This window comes from Coenobita brevimanus, chromosome 111 (assembly GCF_032717465.1).
Source record: "Coenobita brevimanus isolate Jiangsu-jjx chromosome 111, ASM3271746v2, whole genome shotgun sequence".
Lineage (NCBI taxonomy): Eukaryota > Metazoa > Arthropoda > Malacostraca > Decapoda > Coenobitidae > Coenobita > Coenobita brevimanus.
Window position 1 is genome coordinate 5,095,152 of NC_137064.1, and position 22,575 is coordinate 5,117,726.

The 22,575-nt window shown below is 43.6% G+C and overlaps 1 protein-coding gene across 1 annotated transcript; it reads right to left on the bottom strand.

The window, feature by feature from the left end:
* Positions 1 to 303: 303 nt before the first annotated feature.
* LOC145417709 (uncharacterized) lies at positions 304 to 18,940 on the bottom strand. Its single transcript, XM_080286311.1, has 4 exons — positions 18,806 to 18,940; positions 4,860 to 5,009; positions 2,331 to 2,534; positions 304 to 1,755 (listed from the first exon to the last, which is right to left on the bottom strand). Exons 2-3 carry the CDS (start codon positions 4,954 to 4,956, stop codon positions 2,374 to 2,376), a joined length of 258 nt encoding a protein of 85 aa, XP_080142437.1. The 5' UTR covers positions 4,957 to 5,009; positions 18,806 to 18,940; the 3' UTR covers positions 304 to 1,755; positions 2,331 to 2,373.
* Positions 18,941 to 22,575: the final 3,635 nt, after the last annotated feature.

Here is a 22,575-nt window from a genome sequence, read left to right on the forward strand (position 1 = left end):
CATAGCCAGATGGAACTACTGACAATACTTTAAAGATCTTTTGTAACTGAACTATGGTTATTGTAGCTCTCAACATGTACTCCTTTATATCTTGCCTTTTTTGTGCCCTTGTTTATTAAGTCTTCAGTAAATTAGAGATGAATTACCTATTAAAGTTCCATCGCTACCTATGTAACTGATTTGCTAGTTTTTTCCTAATTTGTAGTACTAATAAAAAATAAAAACCAATATTTCAAAACCTCATTCCTCAACCTACTTTAGTGATGACTGGTTGCATACAGGAGGTAAATAATACACGATGCAAAATTTTGTAATATTTTGATATATTTTGCCATTATACAGTCGGATGGAACTCAGAAAACCGATGAGATGACGAGATGAGTGGTGGTGCGAATAGGAGTGTGCGTGGTGGCGGCAAACCCGGGAGCCACGACTACAAACATAAATAATCTCGCTGGCCCGCCTTCCATTGACGCCTCGCACGTCAGCGCTTCACTTGCGAGGACATGAAGGTAGCCAGCGAGTAGGGGAAACACGATGAAACTAAAACGTATCACAGAAACGAAGCGGAGGAGCCAAGCAACTACACGAGCGTCGCTAACTTTAAGGGAGCGTAATGATATGGTGGTAATGGCGGTGATGACTGTGGTGACGGTAACTTATTCTCAAAGGAACTCCACGCAAGACCTCCCTGCCCTTGGTCTGGCCTAGCTGAGAGACCTCGTGGCTGGACTGGCTGGGGGAGCGGCCACCACACGTGTTTTGAGAACACAACTTTTTTTTTTTTTCATGTTTTCAACCTGTCTTCAGGTCATAACTTGTTGCCCACGTGTTTTGAGTTTGTTTTGGAACCATAAGCTTTATATTTTGACGTACTTTGATCATATTATGAGACCATAGCCTGTTTTAAGCGTATTTTGATCCAATTTTCAGACCATAACCTGTTTCCAACATGTTCTGATCCTGTTGTGAGACCATAACTTGTTGTAAACATGTTTTGGTCCAATTTTGAACCTGTCTTTAACGTGCTTTGATCCCGTTCTCATCCTGTTTAGAGACCACAGTTTGCTTTCAGTGCGTCTTCAGCTTGCTTTCACGGAGGGGGGCAGCGCTGGTGGTGGAGACGTCCGTGGTGTTCAGATGCTAGTGCTGTGGTGGTGGTGTGGTTGTGGTGGTGTGGTGGTACCGCTCATTCCACGGCAATAGTTTGGTGTTCAGTGGTGTAGCCTGGTGTTAGGTAGTATAAACAGCCGTTAAAAGTGGTGCATCTGGTGTTAGGTTGTATAGCTAGTTGTTAAAAGTGCCGTACCAGGTGTGAAGTGGTTTAGCTAGTTGTTAAAATTGGTGTGGCTGGTCTTAGGTAACTTATCTGTGTGTTGTAAGTGGCATCAACCTTTATTGGCAATTGTTAATGGTTCCCATGTTTTCATAGCAAAATTCAATACAAAAATACTCTTAATACATTCCCAAGCATCTAAAATATGGCACTAGGCAGAACTGAATGTGTATTTAGAAGTGATACTAGATGCAACTCAGTGTTTTGATTACAGACCATAGATACGAGTAAATATTGATAGAATAGAGCGTCGCAGCTGACTGTCTACAAGATGAAGTTCTTTTAGGTTAATCCCAAACACTCATTGGTTGTATGTCTATCTCTCTATCTATCTATCTATTAAGGTTAGGCGGTGCTTCTAGGCTACGTAGAGAGAGCAGTGTTTGTGTTGTAGTGGTCTGAGCATCTTTGTCGAACGTCTGGGGGGGAAAGGAGAGTGAGAATTAGTGATGATAGTTGATATTTGGAGCTCTCTCTCTCTGTCTCTCTCTCTCTCTCTCTCTCCACACACACACACACACACACACACACACACACACACACACACACACACACACGCACGCACGCACGCACGCACGCACGCTCGCACACGCACACACACACACACACACACACACACACACACACACACACACACGCACGCACGCACGCACGCACGCGCAGGGAAAAAACATTAAAGATGAGGGAACCGAGAAATACAAAATGAAAAGAAAAGGGGGGGAAGGAGGAAGTAAGAGGGAACTAAAATAAAAGTATAACGGGGAATAAAAGGAACCGTAGGTGATACTTGGGTACTCTCACAGATTCTCCTCAAAATTACCCACAGTTCTCACTCAAATAAATTACCATTCTTCCACAGTTACCCACAGCTCTCACTCAAGTACAGTTCGTCCACAAAATTACAGTTCTCACACAGATGTCCACCACTTATTCACGAAACAATCACAGCTCCCACAGATTCAAACCGTTCTTCCAAGTTCCCGCCATTACTCACCATCTAGCGCTGCGGATGTTTGCCCCCATTATGCGTTTTCTGTTTACAGCTGGGCGGCAGGACGGACGGAGGGGGATATCGTGTTCAGAATGAGAGGGTAGGTGCTCTTAGGATACACTGCTGGACCGGAGTAAGGGGATGAGGTGATGCCACGGTTCGCATACAGTTCGGATACCCGTGGACGAGGCTCTTCTCTGGAAATGTCTGTTGTCCCGGCAGGATTCGATGAGAAGACCTGAAAGTGTGACAACAGCCAACTCGGGCAGGGACAGCCTTAACTTAGCGTACCATGGGGGGGAATCTTGAGGAAGTGCACTGGGGGACAACCTGCCTAAGTTACTGTACATTCGTATTCATGGCTAAAGGTGACATCACATTCGACAAAAAAACAGTTAACATGTCCACCATTTTTGCAAGCCGTTTTTAATCATGCTTCTTGTTGTAATGGAATACTTTATTTTTGATGAAAATTTGATATTATCCTCATTTGGATACTCATCACAGCAACAAACCTCCCAGCAAGCTGCTTTCCACTGACTTTTGGCCATTTGGCTCGCAGAAACAGGAAACACGTCAGTCGTTTCCCGTCCAGTGTGAGGTCACCTTGAGGAGTATCCACGATGATCTTCCTGAATTAACCGAGATCGTTCTAGAACCTTAGACAAAGGAAGGTCTTCTTGCAACAATTAAAATCGTCTGGTGATGGCCAGAGTTAAAATCCATATATCGCCAGCCGTAATAAGTGAAAGACCAACCATAGCTGCTGAAGTCGATAACAGATTTCCAACGAACGATTAACCACTTCAAGATAACGAATATATGCGATTTCACCCTGACAAGTAATTTCATTCCACTAAATCTTTAGGGTGATATTACTGTGGTGCTCCTTGGCCGGGAACTCAGAAGCGGCTATTAATTAATTAATTTATTTATTATTTACTTATATTCACACCCAGCGTCAGGAGTGCTGATGGAGTCGGATCACGTTACACACAAGACAAATGAGCATCATACGTGGGTAGTAGATTTTTTTTTTTTTTTTTTTTAACACAGAGGAGTGCGGGGGTGCGAAGGGGTGAGGGAGGGGGGTTACCAGGCAGAGAGATGCCAGATAAATCCCAACCCCTCCACGGATTTATAGCCGTATTCTAAGTGACACATGAGACTTCGTAGCGTCTTTTCCTTGGCGATTTATTTCATTGTCTCCTGAGGGGGGGCTAGCAGGCAGAGAAAGGCCGGATAATTCCCAACCCCTCCTCGGACTTCTAGCCGTATTCTAAGTGACACATGAGACTTCGTAGCGTCTTTTCCTTGGCGATTTATTTCATTGTCTCCTGAGGGGGGGTTACCAGGCAAAGAGAGAGGCCAGATAATTCCCAACCCCTCCTCGGATTTATTGCCATATTCTAAGTGACACATCAGACTTCGTAGCACCTCTTCCTTGGCGATTTATTTCATTGTCCCCTGTACCACTGACATCGCTTGAGTATGGACACAGTTTCATCAGTAACATACAAGACGATACTCAAGCTAAATAAATCGCTCAATAAATCACTGAGGAAGAAACGTTACGAGGAGCCAAGAAGTCAGTTGGAATATGACCCTAAAATCCCTATCGGCCACATCCAGCTGGAGCGTCTGAACCCACTAAACCACGCCTTGCCGCACGAGAATACCGATATAGATAAAATGGATAGATAAGGTGCCAGAGTCGCCTATCCCTACTAGAATAAGCCTTCTAGATAGATAGATAGATAGACAGATAGATAGAGATGGGTATTTATATATTAGGAATTTTGCTGTGTTGTTCTGTGTATCATTATTCTTGTTTGTAAAATATACAAAATATCGTTTGGGAGACGCGCATGTGTGTGTGTGTGTGTGTGTGTGTGTGTGTGTGTGTGTGTGTGTGTGTGTGTGTGTGTGTGTGTGTGTGTGTGTGTGTGTGTGTGTGTGTGTGTGTGTACAGAACTATGTCTACAAAAAGTATCCTTGCTTTTAGTCTCTACGTTTTGAAATAATGGATGAAATTATTTTCGAATATGCTTGCTATTTCTAGTAATACTGAACACAAACGGAACTTTATATACCATATCATATGAAATCCATAATATACTGTAAAAAAAACACAATGGCTTTAAAAAAACAGTGAACAGGAACAATGTTGGTCGTGGATAAATACACATTTCGTAGTCAATACAAATTTTGCCTAATGGACGTACATATGTAGGTCTTCAAATACAAAATAATGGGTAAATTGCGCTCTCATCTTGTGTGTTGCTAGTACGGCTCAGTCTGCTGGCGTGGGGAGCGCAGAAATTTAAGCTGCCTCATGAAGGAACTGATCACGCAATGCAGGACGTAATGGAGCAGACAATGAACAAAAAAAAAAAAAAGGAATAAGGGGTTATGGGAAGTGGAAGATGCGCAAGTTAGACAAGCCAAGCCGTCCCCACAACACACGAGGACTGAGTGACGTATTTGATCGACCCTCCTGTACATCCCCAGAGCTACTCCTGTGACACTGACCCTTAAGAGACCTGTAGTAGTTGGACCAGAAGCGTGCCTTGGCGTCCACTGGGTAGCCGTTGACGTGGGCGGCGAGCATGCGTGAAGTGACCACCATCTTGGCGTCGGGGTGTGGGTGTGGGTGTGGGTGAAGTCGTCAGCAAAAACCACCTGGAAAGAAATATCACATTGCTACTACATTCTATCAAACTCTCTTACTCTCTGAATTTATTATACTATGCCATTCATCGCCAGATAAGAGGACGCGTTGGTGTGGGTGAAGTCATCAGTAAAAATCACCAGAAAACGAAAATCAAACGCCAGTAAACACTATCGAACTTTATCGTACCTTGTCCAACTTAATCAGACGAAAGAGAAGAATCAAACGCTATACAACTTTATCAGATGTTATCATATTTGTCAAACTTTGTCAAGGGGGTGTGAGTGAGGGTGAAGTCGACAGCAAAACCACCTGAAAGGAAAATCACACGCTTTTAAAGCCTGTCAAGATTTATCAGGGCTGGATCCAACACGAAAAAAAAAAAAGTTGGGAGGAGGAGGCGTGATACCCAGCGACATTGCCACAGGTTTGAATGATGCTATTTAGTATATACCTCAAAATTTATCATCAAATCACTCTTTTTATTGAAATGGTTCTGTGGTAATAACATTCATTTCAGATATTTTTTGCATATGTTTTAATAAATAATAATATTCTTTTATTGAAACTAATCAGTGATCTACCGAAAATAGGGAAGGGGGGGAAGTGCACATCCCCCCCCCACGCTCCCCCTTGATCCTTACTTTTATTTTATTTATTTTTTTTTTAACAGAAGATGAACAGAGGAAGGAAAATCAACTAAAAAAATAATCTATACTGTCTAATTTTATCAGACTCATCAAGGTCTATCATACTTTTTTTTTTTTATCAAGGTCTCAAATTCAATCAAACCACATTGAAAAAATGAGATTCTATTGAACCTATTTCTTATGCTGGTCAAGTACGAAACAGGAAGGTGTGTGTGTGTGTGTGTGTGTGTGTGTGTGTGTGTGTGTGTGTGTGTGTGTGTGTGTGTTTTATTTGTGTATCGTGTTTTGTGTGTGTGTGTGTGTGTGTGTGTGTGTGTGTGTGTAAGGAGAGGTGCTTGTTAAGGGTGAAATGTTGCTTTGGCACAGATTTTCCGTGTGAAGTATGTGTGCTTCATTATATGGACTGACAGGCTGAGCTTCCTTTTAAATATTCGCCAGGGCAGGACTTCAAACCTACGCCTACATCACTGCAGAACGGGAGGCAGACACAGTACCCCTTATCCACTACGGCTCCTCTGTCGATCCGTCTGTTGATCCGCGTATTTCTATCAATTTATTTGCTTATCATGTCCTGTCTGTTTATTGCCTGACGCTACATCCTGGGAGGGGAGACCTGGATAAGAGGGCCTCCAGGCATCACCGTCCCCACTCAGTAACGATCTCCCCTCCCATGACACTTCACCCCGTCCCATGTAATGCCTCAGCCTCTCTCACCACCTACTTCCCCCACCCCCTACCCCTGCTTCTCCCTCCAGCCCTCGACTTTCATATGGTTTAGTACCCTTCCTACCACCTTTTCTCTCTACCTCGTTCTTGGTCTAACTCTTCTTCTTCTTCCTCTTCCATCTCCTGTACCCTCTTCTTCTAAACGCTTTTTGAAATTTCTTGATTTTTCCTCCCTGGCGATTTATTCAGGACATTGCTCGTTTTTTTTTTCCTGCGGTATTGATACGAACAATATTGATATGAAAAAGATATAAGCAACATCAAAGATAATGTTAAGGGGAAATATGCAAAATAAATCGTTGAGGAAGAGGTGTTACGAAGCCTAATGCGGCCGAACTCTCCTATCAACAGCACCCCTCGGCTACACACACTCCGTTAATGTTTTGGGTGTGGCAATATGGCGTTCCTCCCACCTTCAGCCCGGTCTCCCATTCATTGCTTTCGGTCTAACACTTCCATAGATCGACTCCTTTGTTTTGTTCTAGGTCTAACTTTTCGACTAAGAACTCTGTGTAATTTAGAGTGAGAGTAATTCTTGTGTTCACTTAAAGACTGCTCCCAGTACTCTCTCTCTCTCTCTCTCTCTCTCTCTCAAATGTAGCGGGTGTGGTAATATGGCGTCCGTCCCACCTCCCACCCACAACCAACTGTATCTCTGGAAATAACTTAGGCTAGAAGCTGGGGGTGAGGGGATGGGAGGTGAGGGAGGTAGAGGGGTGAGCCAAGGACACCCCACCCAATATAGCCCATTAAGGCACTGAGGGGGGCCGCCAAAATAAATTCAGAAATGGCGCCAAAACTCGCTAGTAACCCTCCTTACACGGTGACGTAGCTTTTGCTTTATTTATCTAAATATTTATTTACTGATGCCTCCAGACGGTTATGTTCAACTTAGGTATGGTTTATCGTACTGTAGGCATTAATGAAACCCATATCTAACCACTCCAGTTCGAAAAGTTCCCACGGCTGAATAAACAACGTCTGAACACAGCAAAAATAATATAAAAACAAGTAACCATATCAAGTGGATTCCGTGGCGCCAGAATGTTGCTAGATAAAAAAAAAAAAAAAAAAAAAATCGAATGCAGTGCTAGAGTATCTAAAATATCGCGACAGCTTGGCAGAAATCTGTAAAATACTGCTCGAAGTTGGAAAGAAAAGAATATTGCTTTACGTCGATAAAAATGTCTACAGTATCCCTGAAAACTGTAAAATGTACAGGTTCACTGGGAGCTAACAAAAACCGGAGGAAAAAAATCCCATTTCAAAATCTGTCACTATACAGTGGTGATCGCTTCTATGATTCTCTGTATTTAATGAAAAAATAAATGAATAGCTAAACGTACCGAAAACCCTTGCCGTCCTCCAGTGTTCCCCTAGCGGCCGCCAAGAGACACACTGCGAGCGCCAGCCATACTTGGACCCATATTCGCGCTCGCGCAGGAGGAACTTGAGCTTGTATCACACTCTGACTGGCACCCACGTATCGCCTGTCGACCCACATACACCAGCCACCTAAAGTAACTGACAAGGAAAGCACCCCGCAGAAACAAACCAAACGAACAAGAAAAACACGCAATCGGAGCTTGATAACACGCTTTGACTGTAGCCGGTACTGTAACCCTGAAATTCCCAGAGATTATACGTAAAATACATGAATACAAAACTAAAACAAATTTGAACTCTGATATTGTGTGTGGCAAAGATAAACAAAATAGCTGGCAACAGTCTAGTACAAATCAAAGGACCGGACCTATCCCCATCGTATGCACCCCAACACTTCCACTTGTCTTTGGCTGCGTCGCCCAGAAACACAACACATACTGTACCTCAAACGCACACCAGACATGCCACCAGTACCCTTCACCCCGCAGCACCCCTCATAAGTGTGATGCTCATTAAACTACGATTTCAGCCTGCCAGTTTCCATCCCCCCACAAGGCATAATGATTCAGTGAGTGAGTGAGTGGCACAGTTAGGGACACACACTGAAAATGGCCGCTTCTGTGAGTGCAGCAGAACACATTCAGAGCTTGATATCACTGCCTGACTGGTTTCTTTATTATCACGCATTCTCAATCTTCAAGAAATGATTAAAAATCCCAAAATAACAAAACAAACCCTTATGTCGTGTCAAATGTAATCAAAATACCGAAGTACAAAGCAGAAAAACCATTTGTATTCCGCCACCCTTATGATGCTTGTCGCCCCACACAACCAAACCCTCTGTGACTGACAAGGAAAACACCCAAATATTCCCCCAGAAGGCGACACGTAACTGTCAATTTAAGGTCCAGGTCCCTATTTTTATTTCTAGGTCTGGGATAAATAAAAATGTACAAAGGTGTCATGTACAAGACCTCAGATTACAGAAATGAATAAATGATGAACAATATTTAGCACACACACACACACACACACACACACACACACACACACACACACACACACACACACACACACACACACACACACACACAAAACCCTAACACAGGAAAATATGTTACGCTTATTTTTAGGCTCCATAATGAAGGGCGGAGCGGGGCGTGGTGAGGGTTTTGTGGGAAATGCGACGAGAGAGAGAGAGAGAGAAGGGGGGAGAAGGGCGTGATAGGGTATTGTGAGGGTCAATGAGGGAAGGAAAGTGGGAAGGAGAGGCAGAAGGAGGAGGAGGGTGCAGAGGACTATTGGAAGAAGCATGGCGTTGAGAGGAGAGAAGGGGGCAAAAGGAGGGAGGTGAGAGAGAGAAAGAAGAGAGAAGAGAAGGGAGCAAAAAGAGGAGGTAAGAGAGAAAGAAGAAAAGGGAGCAAAAAGGGGAGGTGGGAAAGAAAGAAGAGGGAAGAGATGGTAGCAAAAACAGGAGGTATGAGAGAAAGAAGAGAGAAGAGAAGGGAGCAAAAAAGGGAAGGTGGGAGAGACACAAGAGAAGGGAGCAAAAGGGGGAGGTAAGAGAGAGAAAGAAGAGGCAAGAGAGAGGAGCAAAAAGGGAGGTGGGAGAGAAAGAAGAGAAGGGAGCAGAAAAGGGAGGTAAGAGAAAAAGAAGAGAAGGGAGCAAAATTGGGAGGTAGAAGAGAAAGATGGGGCAGATGTGAGGTGGCGGGCAGGTGAGGTGTCAGCGGTAAGGGGTAAGTGAACCTGGGAAGCACCGTGACAGCTGCAGGTAGAGTGGCAGCGGGGAGACGATGCCAAAAAGAGGAAGGAAAAACTGTGGTGTTATTGTGGAGGTTAAATATGCCAAAAAGAGATAGGAAAAAGAGTTTGGTGTTGTTGTGTAGGTTGGATATGCCAAAAAAGAGGAAGGGAAAAGAGTTTAGTATTATTGTGGAGGTTATATATGCCGAAAAAGAGGATGGGAAGAGAGTTAGTGGTGCCATGGAGGTTAAAAGGAGAAGAGAGTTTAGTGTTATTGTGTAGGTTAAATATACCAAAAAAGAGGAAGAGAAAAAAGAGCTAAGTGGCGTTTTGAGGAGATAAATTATATTTAAAAAAAAAAGTGCTGAAAGAGGAAGGAAATAAGGCTGGTGGTTATGAAGGTTACTGGCAAGGGTCAGGGTTAAAAAAAAAATAAAATAAAATAAGGAAAAGCAAATGCGAAAAAGGAATAGAAAAAGGAAAAATAAACGAAAACAAATAAAAAGACAAGAGAAAAGAAAATGCGCCCTCCTCGACAGCAAAAACCTGCATCGCGCGATAAAACTGTGAAAAGAGGTGGTGGGGAGACAGAGGAGTGGGCGTGGTGAACAAAGGAGTGGGTGGAAAGGGATGAAAATTTTGTGGGCGGTGGGTGTGGGGTAGGAAAGTATACCCTGTGTAAATGGGTGTTGTAGATTCAGTGGTTTGAGTGTAGTGAAGGTTTATTTCAAAATATCCTCCCAAAATAAAAGTCCCAAGGAGGTGAACAAAGAAAAATGAGCGTGGACGACAAAGAAATAGGCATGGAGGACAAGAAAAAAAATGGGCATAGGTCAAAGAAATAGGCATGGAGGACAAAGAAATGGGCATGGAAGACAAAGAAATAGACATGGGGACAAAAAGATAGGCACGGAGAACAAAGAAATAGGATGAGGTGGAATGGTGGTGGAGGGTGAGGTTGGCTGTGAGAGTACACCCTGCAAAAATGGTACTGTAGGATTAAGAGTCTGAGTTCAGTGAAGGGTTATTTCGAAGTTTTCTCCAAGAACAAGATAAGTTCATGCTGCTCTCCTTTACCTGTCGTGTTCCGAAGAAGGTAAAAAGAGTGTGGTTGTTTTGAGGAGTAAAGATAGAACAATATGCCAAGAGTAAGAAAACTGGTTTGGAAAAATGGCGAGAGGAAAATTTGTCAGTTTTAGTCATGGATGTTAAAAAATGGAACAGTTTGCCAAAAATACGAGTACCTGTTTTCCATCCCTCTCATGCATGCTTAGTCCCTCACCGCGCCATACAGCCTTCAGATCCAAACACTCTTTAATTTCTTTCAGCGCCCTCCCCCTCCTCTATCTGTCCATCTATCTACCTATCATGTATTCTCTCTCTCTCTCTCTCTCTCTCTCTCTCTCTCTCTCTCTCTCTCTCTCTCATTTTCCGTCATATAACCTCCAGTCTCTTGTTCCTCCCACCCCGTCATACAACCGCCACATCCATCCACTCTTTTCCTCACTCTTGGCAAGCTTCCTACTGTCACATAATCTCCAGCTTCTCTCATTCCTCTTTTGGCAGGCTCTCACACCGTCATTTAGCCTTCACAACTGCTACTAATTTCCCACCTTCCTGTTTTGGCAACGTGTCAGCCTCGCCTTTTAACTTCGCGCCAAAATGCTGGCTCCCGTGTCGCCGCTTTTGGCAATGTTTACTCCGCCATTTAAGACGCGCTTGTTGTTTGTGGTATGCATGGCGTTAGAGTGGAATTAACTTCTTGAATTCAATGACGTATTTTATTATTGTTATTATTATTATCATCATCATCATTATTATTGTTATTATTATTATTAGACGACGTTATTTAGCATCGGAGAATACAGCCTTCATTAATCTTAGTGAAAGATATTTCCTTAGCTGAATACCATGGTCTGCAGAGTGAAAGAAGAAACTATAAATAATACGTCCAAAAGGTGGCGAAAAATATTTAGGTAGAATTAGTGGGGCTAGTGATCAAGCAGGGATTAAGAGCAAGAAGTGTTGGATGGTTCTAGAGATGGTGTTTGGAGTAGGGATTAAGCGTCGCCTAAAGAAATGTGTTTATTTTAACAATAGCTACATTCGAGTGTGGGTTGAGAAGAATAATCTGGTTCATACACCTACCCGGTCATACAACCACTCCTATACTGGTGCCTTAAAACAGAAGAGGAAGAATGAGGAGGAGGAGGAGGAGGAGGAGGAGGAGGAGACGAAGAAGAAGAAGTAGGAGTAGAAGAAGAAGAGGAAGATGATGATAATGATGATGATGATAAAGGAAACACCATACACCCATTTTTTACTGACTTGGCTCATATTTTCATCCCTTTGCAGCTTATTTCACGTAGTTCAGTGTCAGAAAAAGACAATACTACGGCTCAGCATCCCTTCCATAGCACTTCTTAGCGACCAGCATGATATTCCATCGTTAATATATTGCTGTATCTCAGTATTCAAGACGGCATGATGGCAATTTTAGGACAAGTTAGCGTGAAAGGAGTATATCAGACGTAGTAGAAATAATAAATGAGCTTGTCAATACCCGCCCGCCTTGCCAATCTGTCAGTAGGTGAGAAGGGAAGTCGAGGAGTCAGGGATCACAGCCTGGTCCGAAAATAGCGCTCCAATAGAAACCCATTTAGCGATATCTGTGTGCTGCAGGAACGGCTGAGTCTGCTGGTGTTGGCGTGAGTGTGGCAGTGGGAGCATGATATGAAGAGATCATGTAGAATAGGAATTGGTTAGTGTGGCAGTGGGAGCATGATATGAAGAGATGATGTAGGATAGGGATTAGTTAGTGTGGCAGTGGGAGTAGGATATGAAGGGATGGTGTGGGATAGAGATTTGAAAACCCCTATTGAGCCGCACCTGCAACACACGAAACCATGAGCCGCCCCCGCAACACACGAAACCATGAGCCGCCCCCGCAACACACGAAGAATAACCATGAGCCGTCCCTGCAACACACGAAAAATAACCATGACCCGTCTCTGCAACACACGAAAAATAACCATGACCCGTCCCTGCAACACACGAAAAATAACCATGAGCCACCCCCGCAACACACGAAAAATAACCAAGAAGAAGAGCGTTACATATGCTCCACATTATATAAAAATTCTTGGCCTTAACCCCTTTAGTTTGAGTTTTTGGTTTTTCTTTTTCATTTTTCATGCGATTTTCCAGACTTATTTAGATTAAGAGAGGGTCACAGCACGGGAGAGGTTAATATATAAAATTTCTCTCTCTCAAGGTGGCTAAAATCGTATGGAGTCATCGTGAAGAATATGAAAAGACGTCCTTAGAATGAAGAGGTTGCGTGATGTATGGGATTTCTTCATTATCCTTTCCTCTTCATTCTTACAGTTATCAAGCACTTTATTCACCATATTAGAGTGAATAATGATGTGGAAAATATTATACAAGTTGATTATTCATGATATGTGGGTGTAGTAGTGATCTGTTTTTTGGTAGAGATACGGTATAAATGATTGATTGTGTGTGTGTGTGTGTGTGTGTGTGTGTGTGTGTGTGTGTGTGTGTGTGTGTGTGTGAGAGAGAGAGAGAGAGAGAGAGAGAGAGAGAGAGAGAGACAGACAGACAGACAGACAGACAGACAGACGGACAGACAGACAGAGACAGACAGACAGACAGAGATCCATGCCATCAACAGCTCAATACATCATTCTTTTACCTACCTATGTCACACCTACATCTTCACATCCCTTTACTTAACCCTTTCATTCATTTATCTATCTATCTGTCCATTTATCTATCGCCTCTCACTCATGCCTTTTTTATCGTTACTCCTTTATTCGTGTTTTTATTCATTTATTTGTTTTTTATAAATTTTTCATCTCTCCTTCATGCCTGTTTATATCATGTTTTTTTTCTTATCGTGTTTTTTTTTTCTTAACGTTGTTTTTGTTGCTATTTATTTTCTTGTTTTCGTTGTAGTGAGGGAGGAATGTGGCTGAGGGAGGAATGTGGCTGAGGGAGGAAAGGGGAGGGAAGGTGGGAGGAGGGGGTGGAAGGGGAAAAGGAGGGGAGGTAGAGGGAAGAGGGGAGAGAGGGAGGAGGAGGTAAGATGACAGAGGGAGGGGAGAGATGAAGGAAGGGAGAGGAAGGAGGGATGTTGGAGGAGGAAGAAGGGGTGTCGGGGAGGAAGGAGGGGTATTGAGGGAGGGAGGAGGGGTATTGGGGGAGGAAGGAGGTGTACTGGGGGAGGAAGGAGGGGTATTGGGGGAGGAAGGAGGGGTATTGGGGGAGGAAGGAGGGGTACTGGGGGAGGAAGAAGTGGTACTGAGGAAGGGAGGAGGGGTATTGAGGGAGGAAGGAGGGGTATTGGGGGAGGAAGGAGGGGTACTGGGGAAGGGAGGAGGGGTATTGAGGGAGGAAGGAGGGGTATTGGGGGAGGGAGGAGGAATGGAGAGAAGGGGAGATGAAAATGTGAAAGACTAAGGAAGGAAGAGGAGGAAGAGAGGGAAAAAGGGAGAGAGAATTGAGAAGAGGAAGAGGAGGATGAGAAGGAAGGGGAGAGAGGGGCAGAAGGGAAGGGAAGAGAAAGGAAGGGAAGAAAGAGGAAGGAGAAGGGGAAAGTTGGGATGAGAGAGAGAGAGAGAGAGGGGGGGGGAGAAAGCAGGAACGAGGGAGAAGGAAAGGGATTGGGAGGGATACTGTTAGGAGGAGGAGGAGGAGGAGGAGGAGGAATGGGGAGGAGGGGTAGGGGGTCAGTGAGGTTGGAGGAAGAAGCAAAAACTGGAGGAAAGAATGTGAGGGAGAAGAAAAGATGGAGGAAAGGGAGAGGGGAGGAGGGGAGAGACGGGAGGGAAGGGGAAGGAGGGGAGAGTCGGGTAGGAAAGGAAGAAAAAGGGGGAGCAGAGGGAGGTGGGAGAGAGGGGAGAGGAGGAGAAGTAAGGGGAGTGGGAGGAGGAAGAGGGGGTTGGCACGCATTGCTACTCTCCCACTCTCTTTATTACTATATTATTATTATTATTATTATTATTACTCTATTACTATTATAGTTGTTGTTGTTGTTATTATTACCGTTACCTTCTTCATATAACCATAATTTATCATCATAATTACAGTTCTTTCTGTTTTCAAAACTAAGAAAATAAATCTGAAATTATGTAAGGACAACAAGTACGACATATATACAGAAATAACAGTGCGCCCGTTACAACACACACACACACACACACACACACACACACACACACACACACACATCCCCCCCCCCCTCTTAGTTTGGCGTCCGAGAGCTTGGTTTGGTGACGGGGGTGGGGAGGACGAGTTGGAGTAGAAAAAGAAAAAGAAAAAATGAGGAGGAGGACGACGAGGACGAGGAGGAGGAGGAGGAGGAAGAAAAAAACGAAAAATTAATAAAAACAATAACTACCAACAGAATAAAATAATAACTGAAACTAGAAGAAACAGTAATATCAACTGTGATTTTGCTCCTGTTATTTTTCAAACCGCGATCGACGAAAAGAGGATGAGGAGAGAGCAGAGGCAGAAGTATGACGGAAGAGAGGAGCGAGGATAAAGAAACAGTAAATGCACAAGAACAAGGAAGAAAAATGAACTTAAAAACAACAGTGATAATAGCTACAGAAAGAAAAAACACAATATAATAACCACAAAGAAAAACATCAATATTCTCGTAGCCCTAGCAACAGTAATATTAACCTCGACGCCTATGACGCAAACCATTACTTCACAGCGCCAGAAACACCAATATTAATAATCTCGTAATACCAGAGCCATAATATCAATAATCTCGTCAGACCAGAACAATAATATCAATAACCTCGTAGCCCCTGTCAACATGGCGTCATATTCTCCCTTCCGCCTCTCTCTCACTTCCGCAGTTTCTTCCTTCCTCACCACAAACATTCCCTTCCTTCCGCCTGCCAGCTTGAAATTCCACAAACGCGCTTGCCAACGTCACTCAGTTGTGGCTCAGGAATGCGCTTGTCTGTCAGCTGAGATGGTATGTTTTGACCGCCATATTGACAACAGCATTCGAATTTAAACGTTTTATTTGTTTTCGAGTACGGGAGAGAAATTTATTGTTCTCGCAAAATGCCGATAAATTATGTGGAATTACTAAATATTTTTCTATTTTTCTGTCTGTCTGTTTGTTTAGGAGTCTGTAGAGTGAAAGACTGGTGGTTAGAAAATTCAGAGAGAGAGAGATGGAAGCGTTACCATACATTACTTCTGACAGTAGCAAAGCAAGCATACCACTTGTTAGATGGTATATGTCACCATTTGTCTCTCACCCCTCTCTCTCTCTCTCTCTCTCTCTCTCTCTCTCTCTCTCTCTCTCTAGTAGGGCAGTGTGAGGCAGTGTTTACGTGAGAGTGGAGCCGGGCCCAGAATAAGACATAACCCGGAAGTGACGTAATGTACCCTCTGCCTACCTATCCACCCACTTTCCCACCCACACAGCCCTCTTCCCACCCACTGCACTCACCTACCCGCCCACTGCATCCATCTACCCACCCACCGCACCCACGTACTCACTCAAACCTCCACCTGTGCACCCATCTACCCACCCCGTTACACCTACATTCACACACACACACACACACACACACACACTTCTGCCAGTCCAACCACTCCTCCACCTATCCACTCACCATACCTACACACCCACATCTCCACCTACTGCATCCACCCACCCACCTACTACAAATATACACCCATACCTTCACCTTCCCACCCACTGCACCCACCTACACATCCACATCTCTGCCTACCCACCCACATACCTAAACACACATCCATCAATCATCCATCCAACTATACACCCACTTACCTACCTACCGTGCACCCCACCCACCGCACCCTTCCCACCTATACCTTCATCCCACCTACTTCTGCTTATACCCACTTATTATACCACCTAGTCTTGCTCCTAGCTCTCAATACACTTATATTTACTCCATTTAAACGCCTCCCTTACTAACACACTTACTTATACTTTCCACTTTTTCACCTGCTCACTTACTTTCAATTACTTTAGTACTGTGACACTACTTCTCTCTCTCTCTCTCTCTCTCTCTACTAACCCCTTCACTCTTAGGCGCCCCCCTTCGTCTGCATGTAATTGTAAGAGGGTAGCACATATAAAACTGAAACTACATCCTCGGGCTGAAGAGACTAATTTCATTCACCCAATATAGCCCTCTCACCCATCCACCCACTCACTCACTTTGGACCCCACCCAACTCTCCCACCCATATTTGGCAACACCACCACACCCACCTACATTCGACCCTACCCCACCCTCATCCTCCCAACCCACCTACACACCCACTCACCCACGGTGCACCCCACCCACTCACCCATCTATTTTTGGCCCCACTGCACCACATCCACCTGCCCTCGGCCCTTCCCACCCACCCACCCAGCCCACCTACACACTTCCTCTCCCACTTAGCCCACCTACTAATCTCAGCCTCTCGTGACTTAAAAACCCGACCCACTTAATATCCCGCTACCTTCATCCCACCTAAGGCATCCACCCACCTAACCCCTTCACTACGAGAGGCCTTCCTTGAGTTGCTTAAAACAATCTGGTGGAAGCAAGAAAAACAAAACAAAACAAGGTACATATATATATCAAAGTAGGGAAGGAAATCATGTACTTACGCCCTGTTTCAAATCTCTTCACTGAAAAAAAAAAACTCTCCTTTGTTTGCTTAAGTAAATTGTTTGACAGTGGCAAGAACGAGACAAACAGACATTAGTAAACACAGACAAATACATAAACACAGACTTATATAAGCACAACTGAAACAAAGACACAAATAAACACAACTCAAACAAAAACACAAATAAGCGCAACTCAAACAAAGACACAAATAAACACAGATCAAACAAAGACACAAATAAGCGCAACTCAAACAAAGACACAAATAAACACAGATCAAACAAAGACACAAATAAGCGCAACTCAAACAAAGACACAAATAAACACAACTCAAACAAAGACACAAATAAACACAACTCAAACAAAGACACAAATAAACACAACTCAAACAAAGACACAAACAAACACAACTCAAACAAAGACACAAATAAACACAACTCAAACAAAGACACAAATAAACACAACTCAAACAAAGACACAAACAAACACAACTCAAAAACACAAAAAAACACAACTCAAACACAGGCACAAATAAACACAACTCAAGCAAAGACACAAACAAACACAACTCCTAGCGGATAAAAGGAATAATTATTACGGCACTCACTCCTAATTATCGTAAATGACCCAGTAAATGTTAGGTCAGTTATTAGCAGTCTGTCAAGGTGATTAATGAAAGGGTGTGGAGACTGTGACAGGCATGGCAGATCAAAGGATGGGTGCGGTATGAGAGAGAGAGAGAGAGAGAGAGAGTGATGCTGCATTAACAAGGATGCGATACTCAGCCGTGACAAGAACAGTTACTAATGATATTAGGAGTGACCTATGAGGAAGGCCATTTCTGCCTATAAGGATATCAGTAACTGCAGGTCCCTAACTGTTGACACCTGGACTCACGATAACAGCAATTATTACTCAAAATTATCCTAAGGATAATAAGAAAATTCTCACATATTTCCCGCAGAGAGAATAGAAAATAACCCCCCACCCCAGGCAGCACATAGCCCTCGCAGCACCATCACACTGACAGTACACTGAAGGATGCGACACACACAGAGCAAGGGACTGCCATACAGTACACGTCAAAATGTAATCGCGCGTCACACAAGGAAGCGCCACCCCATCACTCAGTAGGTCTCTTGCAATTCATAGGAGAGGTGGGAGTGATTGTACTTAAGGCTTTTTTCACCTGATGTGCGTCCCCAGTGAGATCTCCATATATCTTGCATTGCAAGCTTGCAAAACTGGGTCAGGCTGATGCACTTGGGGTATCTTAGAATAGAAAAGAAACATTAAATTCACAAATTCGACAAACTACTCCGTGTGACTGACATAGAAAGGATCCAGACATTTACCTAACTACGACACACATCTGTCGAATTAACAACTCAAGGTGCAAACACGCTAGGGGTCAGAACACCTTGCCCAAGGATCCCGTGGTCGGCCCTGGATCTGATCTCGGGTCCTCTCGGTTCCAGGCCGAATGTATTTCTGATTACACAAGCACCACCCCGACTAACTACTAGAACAAACACAGTATAACAAGCACAAACACTTCACTGACTACACCACTGTCTGTCAGGAGTCACGGGAGAAAAAGGGCAGCGAGACCCACCTGGCAGCTGTGGTCTCGTTCGTGGCGGAGGACCGAATGCGTGCGTGAAGGGGGTCGTCGCTCCTTTATACCCTCTGTCTGCCACCCACCACTCCCTCTCTTCACAACCTCAGCCAATCACAGCCATCTTCTAACCCGCTGGCCAGTCATATCACGTCACGTCACCAGAAGCAAAAAAAGTGTGGGGAAAGGAATGTCCAACGTTAGGGCAATAATTCTACGTGGGATGAGCGAAAAGCAAAAATAATCATGTGTACACTTCTAATTTGAGCTCCGAGGGGGGTTAAGCGGCAGCCTAAAATAGAAAGGATCGAATGGTATTCACACGATACGGAACTTTTTACCGCTAGTTTACCGAGCCTGTCCCGCTGCTGACGAAGACCAATTAAAGCTTCTTGGCTGGAATGTGGCCTCGCTCTCGACAAATGCAAACTTCCTTTAAGACACTGGCTGCATTTACTAACTCGCAGGAGAAATAGACAAAAGCCTGGAGATCTGAGGGACTATTATTTATGCCCTTTCCCTTGTTTTTATGCTTTGATTTCCTCCTCCTCTTTACCCTTAACCTCCTCACTTTTTATTATTATTTTCTGTAGTTAATTAATCTTGCTACCAGACAAGTTTATTTATATTATGAAAGCCCCCTGTTAGTGGAGGGGTTAAGGAAGTTATACTGAAAGCCTCAAAATTCAAAAAGTCTTTCCTAAAATAAGCAGAATCGTTCGGCAGCAGGAAAAGAAAAAAAAAATGGTCTGAATGGGTCAAGATATTAGGTCAAGATATCGGAGGTTTTATTCTTCATGTTTTTTCTTGTTCTGATTTTTTAATACTTTTCTATCAATCCTGAAACCATGGCGGACCACTTGCATATTTGACTCTGGCTAACACAAGACGATTTTATCTGCTGCTTGGCAACATCTCGAATTCTGGGAGTTGATCTGGTAGCGTCACTCTTTAGGTATTTTGTTGGGACTAATTAAGACAGTGGTTGACACACTCGGTTTTATTGTATATTAAATATATATGCAAGGTATCCCCTTCAAAGTTCTCCTCTCCTGAATACTCACACTTTTTTTCAGCGTCCCTGCCACTACTGAAAGCATCGACGGAACATTTATTTTATTAATGGTTTTCAAGACATTCATCTTTTCTGAATGGACGTATTCTTTTTTTGTCAAAGCTTTGTTCTCTCCTCACGAGCCTCAGCTTAGGGAACACCAGTAAGTGGTACAGTGCTAAGTCAGATGAAAAATATGGGACTAGGATCAACGGGATTTTTTCATGGCCAAAAACTGCTTTAATAAGCGCTGCATGGCTTAGCGCATTGTCGTGGTGAAGCAGCCACCTAACGATCCATTTCTCACGTCAGTGGCACCTTCTTACCACACATAATCATTTCAGACCTTCCAAGTCAAAAGCTGCATATACAGTAAGTATATCTGCGGGAAGTTTTATGTGGACACTTCCTTCCATGTCAAACAATGAGAGGAGCATGACCTTTACTTGCGATCTTGACTGACAAACTTTGGGGTGATGTTCGTGATAAAAGAAAATTCAGTCGTGGAGAGGTCTGATACCCTTCCTCTTGCCCTCGCTACGGTGCTCTGACGTTATATATTGTGTTGTCCAGTGATATATGACTAATAGAAGAATGGGTGATGTAGGACAAACCACTCCGTGAATCACTAGCCACTTATTACGATTGGTTAGATCAGTATCAGACTTTCTTTATCACACCTCATCTTTCCCCAGGCTGGGAACCGTACGGGAAGACTGAGGCCTAACAAAAACTACCGGTAATTGCCTTAGTGACCCTTGTTCAATTGACAGGCATAAATACATACAGTACTTTCATTTTCTTCTTCTCCAAGTGATTTTCTTGAAGTTTCCCAGCCGCTGCGGACAAATAGTTAACATTACCAGCTACGAGGCTGCTGACCTGATAATGCCAGGGTTCAGATTTTGGTGCCGGCAGATACTGTCACTCGACTCAGGTGTCCATTTACCCTTTGTGAGTTTGTAGATACAGTAAGTTCGAAGGGTGACATTAAAGAGGGTAAATGTGCCGTGGTAACCTGGATGATGCAATGGCCATACATCCCAGAATATATAGTGGGTGAATATCCCGAAACAGGCTCAAAGGCGTAAATTACGGAGATGAGCACCACGGCCAAGCGTCTCATGGAGTCTGCCCCACCTTACTTTTAGCCGCGGTGAGTGAGATGGGGCAGGGGGTGTTATCTGGGTGTGGGTGCGGCAGAGACGGGCAGGTATCAGGGTGACAGGCAGCAGGCAGGCGTCAGGGGCCGATGCTGCCCGATATAGAGCACACGGATACAGCACCAACACCAACTCCTCTCGCTGGTCCAGATATTTTCCAAGACGATCAGTGAAAACGAAAAACCATACTAACTCTCGGACTATGATTCACTCCCATCATTATCATCATCCCGAATTCCTTTTTCTTCACTCCCATCATTATCATCATCTCGACTTATTTCTGATTCACTCCGATCATTATCATCATCCCGACTTCCTCCTCGCACCTCTGGATGGGGTGAGGTTGCATCCAAATGGCAAGGACACAGAAAAACACGATAGACGAAGACCTAACCTACAGCATGCCCCAGTGAGGTGCGTCAAACACTCATTCACTCACTATTCAAACTCCAAGAATCACCACCCCACCTCACAGGCATGACTACTCACACTTTTTCCCCCCTCGATGCAGTTCACATTATTACCCATCAGAGTCAATCCGTCAACTATCAAAAAAAAAAAAAAATGGCAGTATTAATTCTCATTCTCTTTTGACTTACCCTCAGCATAATAAATTCGTCTATTGTCAACTGAAAGAGAATACCAGCCTTGTGCCGACCACGAGAGGGTTAACGGTTGAGTGAAATCTAGTACCATTATAACCCTAAAAACGTTAAACATTACACACAGCAAAGAGAAGCAAGAGAAATTGGAATTGACACTAAAGAAGAGAGGGATATAACAAGATACTTCAGTCCTCGGCACTTGTATACTTTAACTCTACCTCCGGCGATTTCATTCAGTTTAGGAACCATCAATGGAAATAGTCTTCAAAATCGCTCATCCCAAATCTATTCCCACCGGGCTGAGATGATGAACTTTGGAGCTTATGAGATAAAACGTACTGACAAGCCCAAAGCAAATGTGGATATAGTATCATTAATGTTACGCTTATCATTAATGTTACGAGAAAAACATAATGCCACCGATAAAAGATAGGCCTACCTGAAAGCGACAGGAGAAAAAAAAATTGCCTAGGAGATGATATTAGTCCAAAGTAAACAAAGCACGAATGGAACACAGAAGGAAGACGAGGCTAAATGAAAGATAGAACAAATTTAAACTGAAACGAAAAGAAAAAGAAAAAGAAAGGCCATCAAGTCAAAGATAAAGAAAAAAAAACGTAGGCGATGAAGAAACTGAAACAACCAGAGCGAAACTAAAATAGAGGAATAAAAACCTAAAATATGATACTACTCAGGAATTTTTTACACCAGGCTAACCTACTCCAGAGGCAAGGGAGAAGTATCAGCCGAAAACAAGACACAACTCACCCAGAAAATTTTAGAATCAGAACCACCAGGACAAAATTAATGGGTATATAACAAGACATACTTTAGCCGGGAAATTGAAAAATGAAAACGGGCCTAAATCAAAATATTCTACATTAGAGAGACAGACAGACAAATCAAAATATTCTACATTAGAGAGACAGACAGACAAATGAAAAT

Bases quoted from the DNA above. Each gene is read 5' to 3' on its own strand.
- LOC145417709 (XM_080286311.1), bottom strand. From the start codon at position 4,956: ATGGTGGTCACTTCACGCATGCTCGCCGCCCACGTCAACGGCTACCCA. The intron at 2,535-4,859 runs GTCAGTGTCACA...CCGGGACAACAG, and splicing joins CTACTACAGGTCTCTTAAGG to ACATTTCCAGAGAAGAGCCT.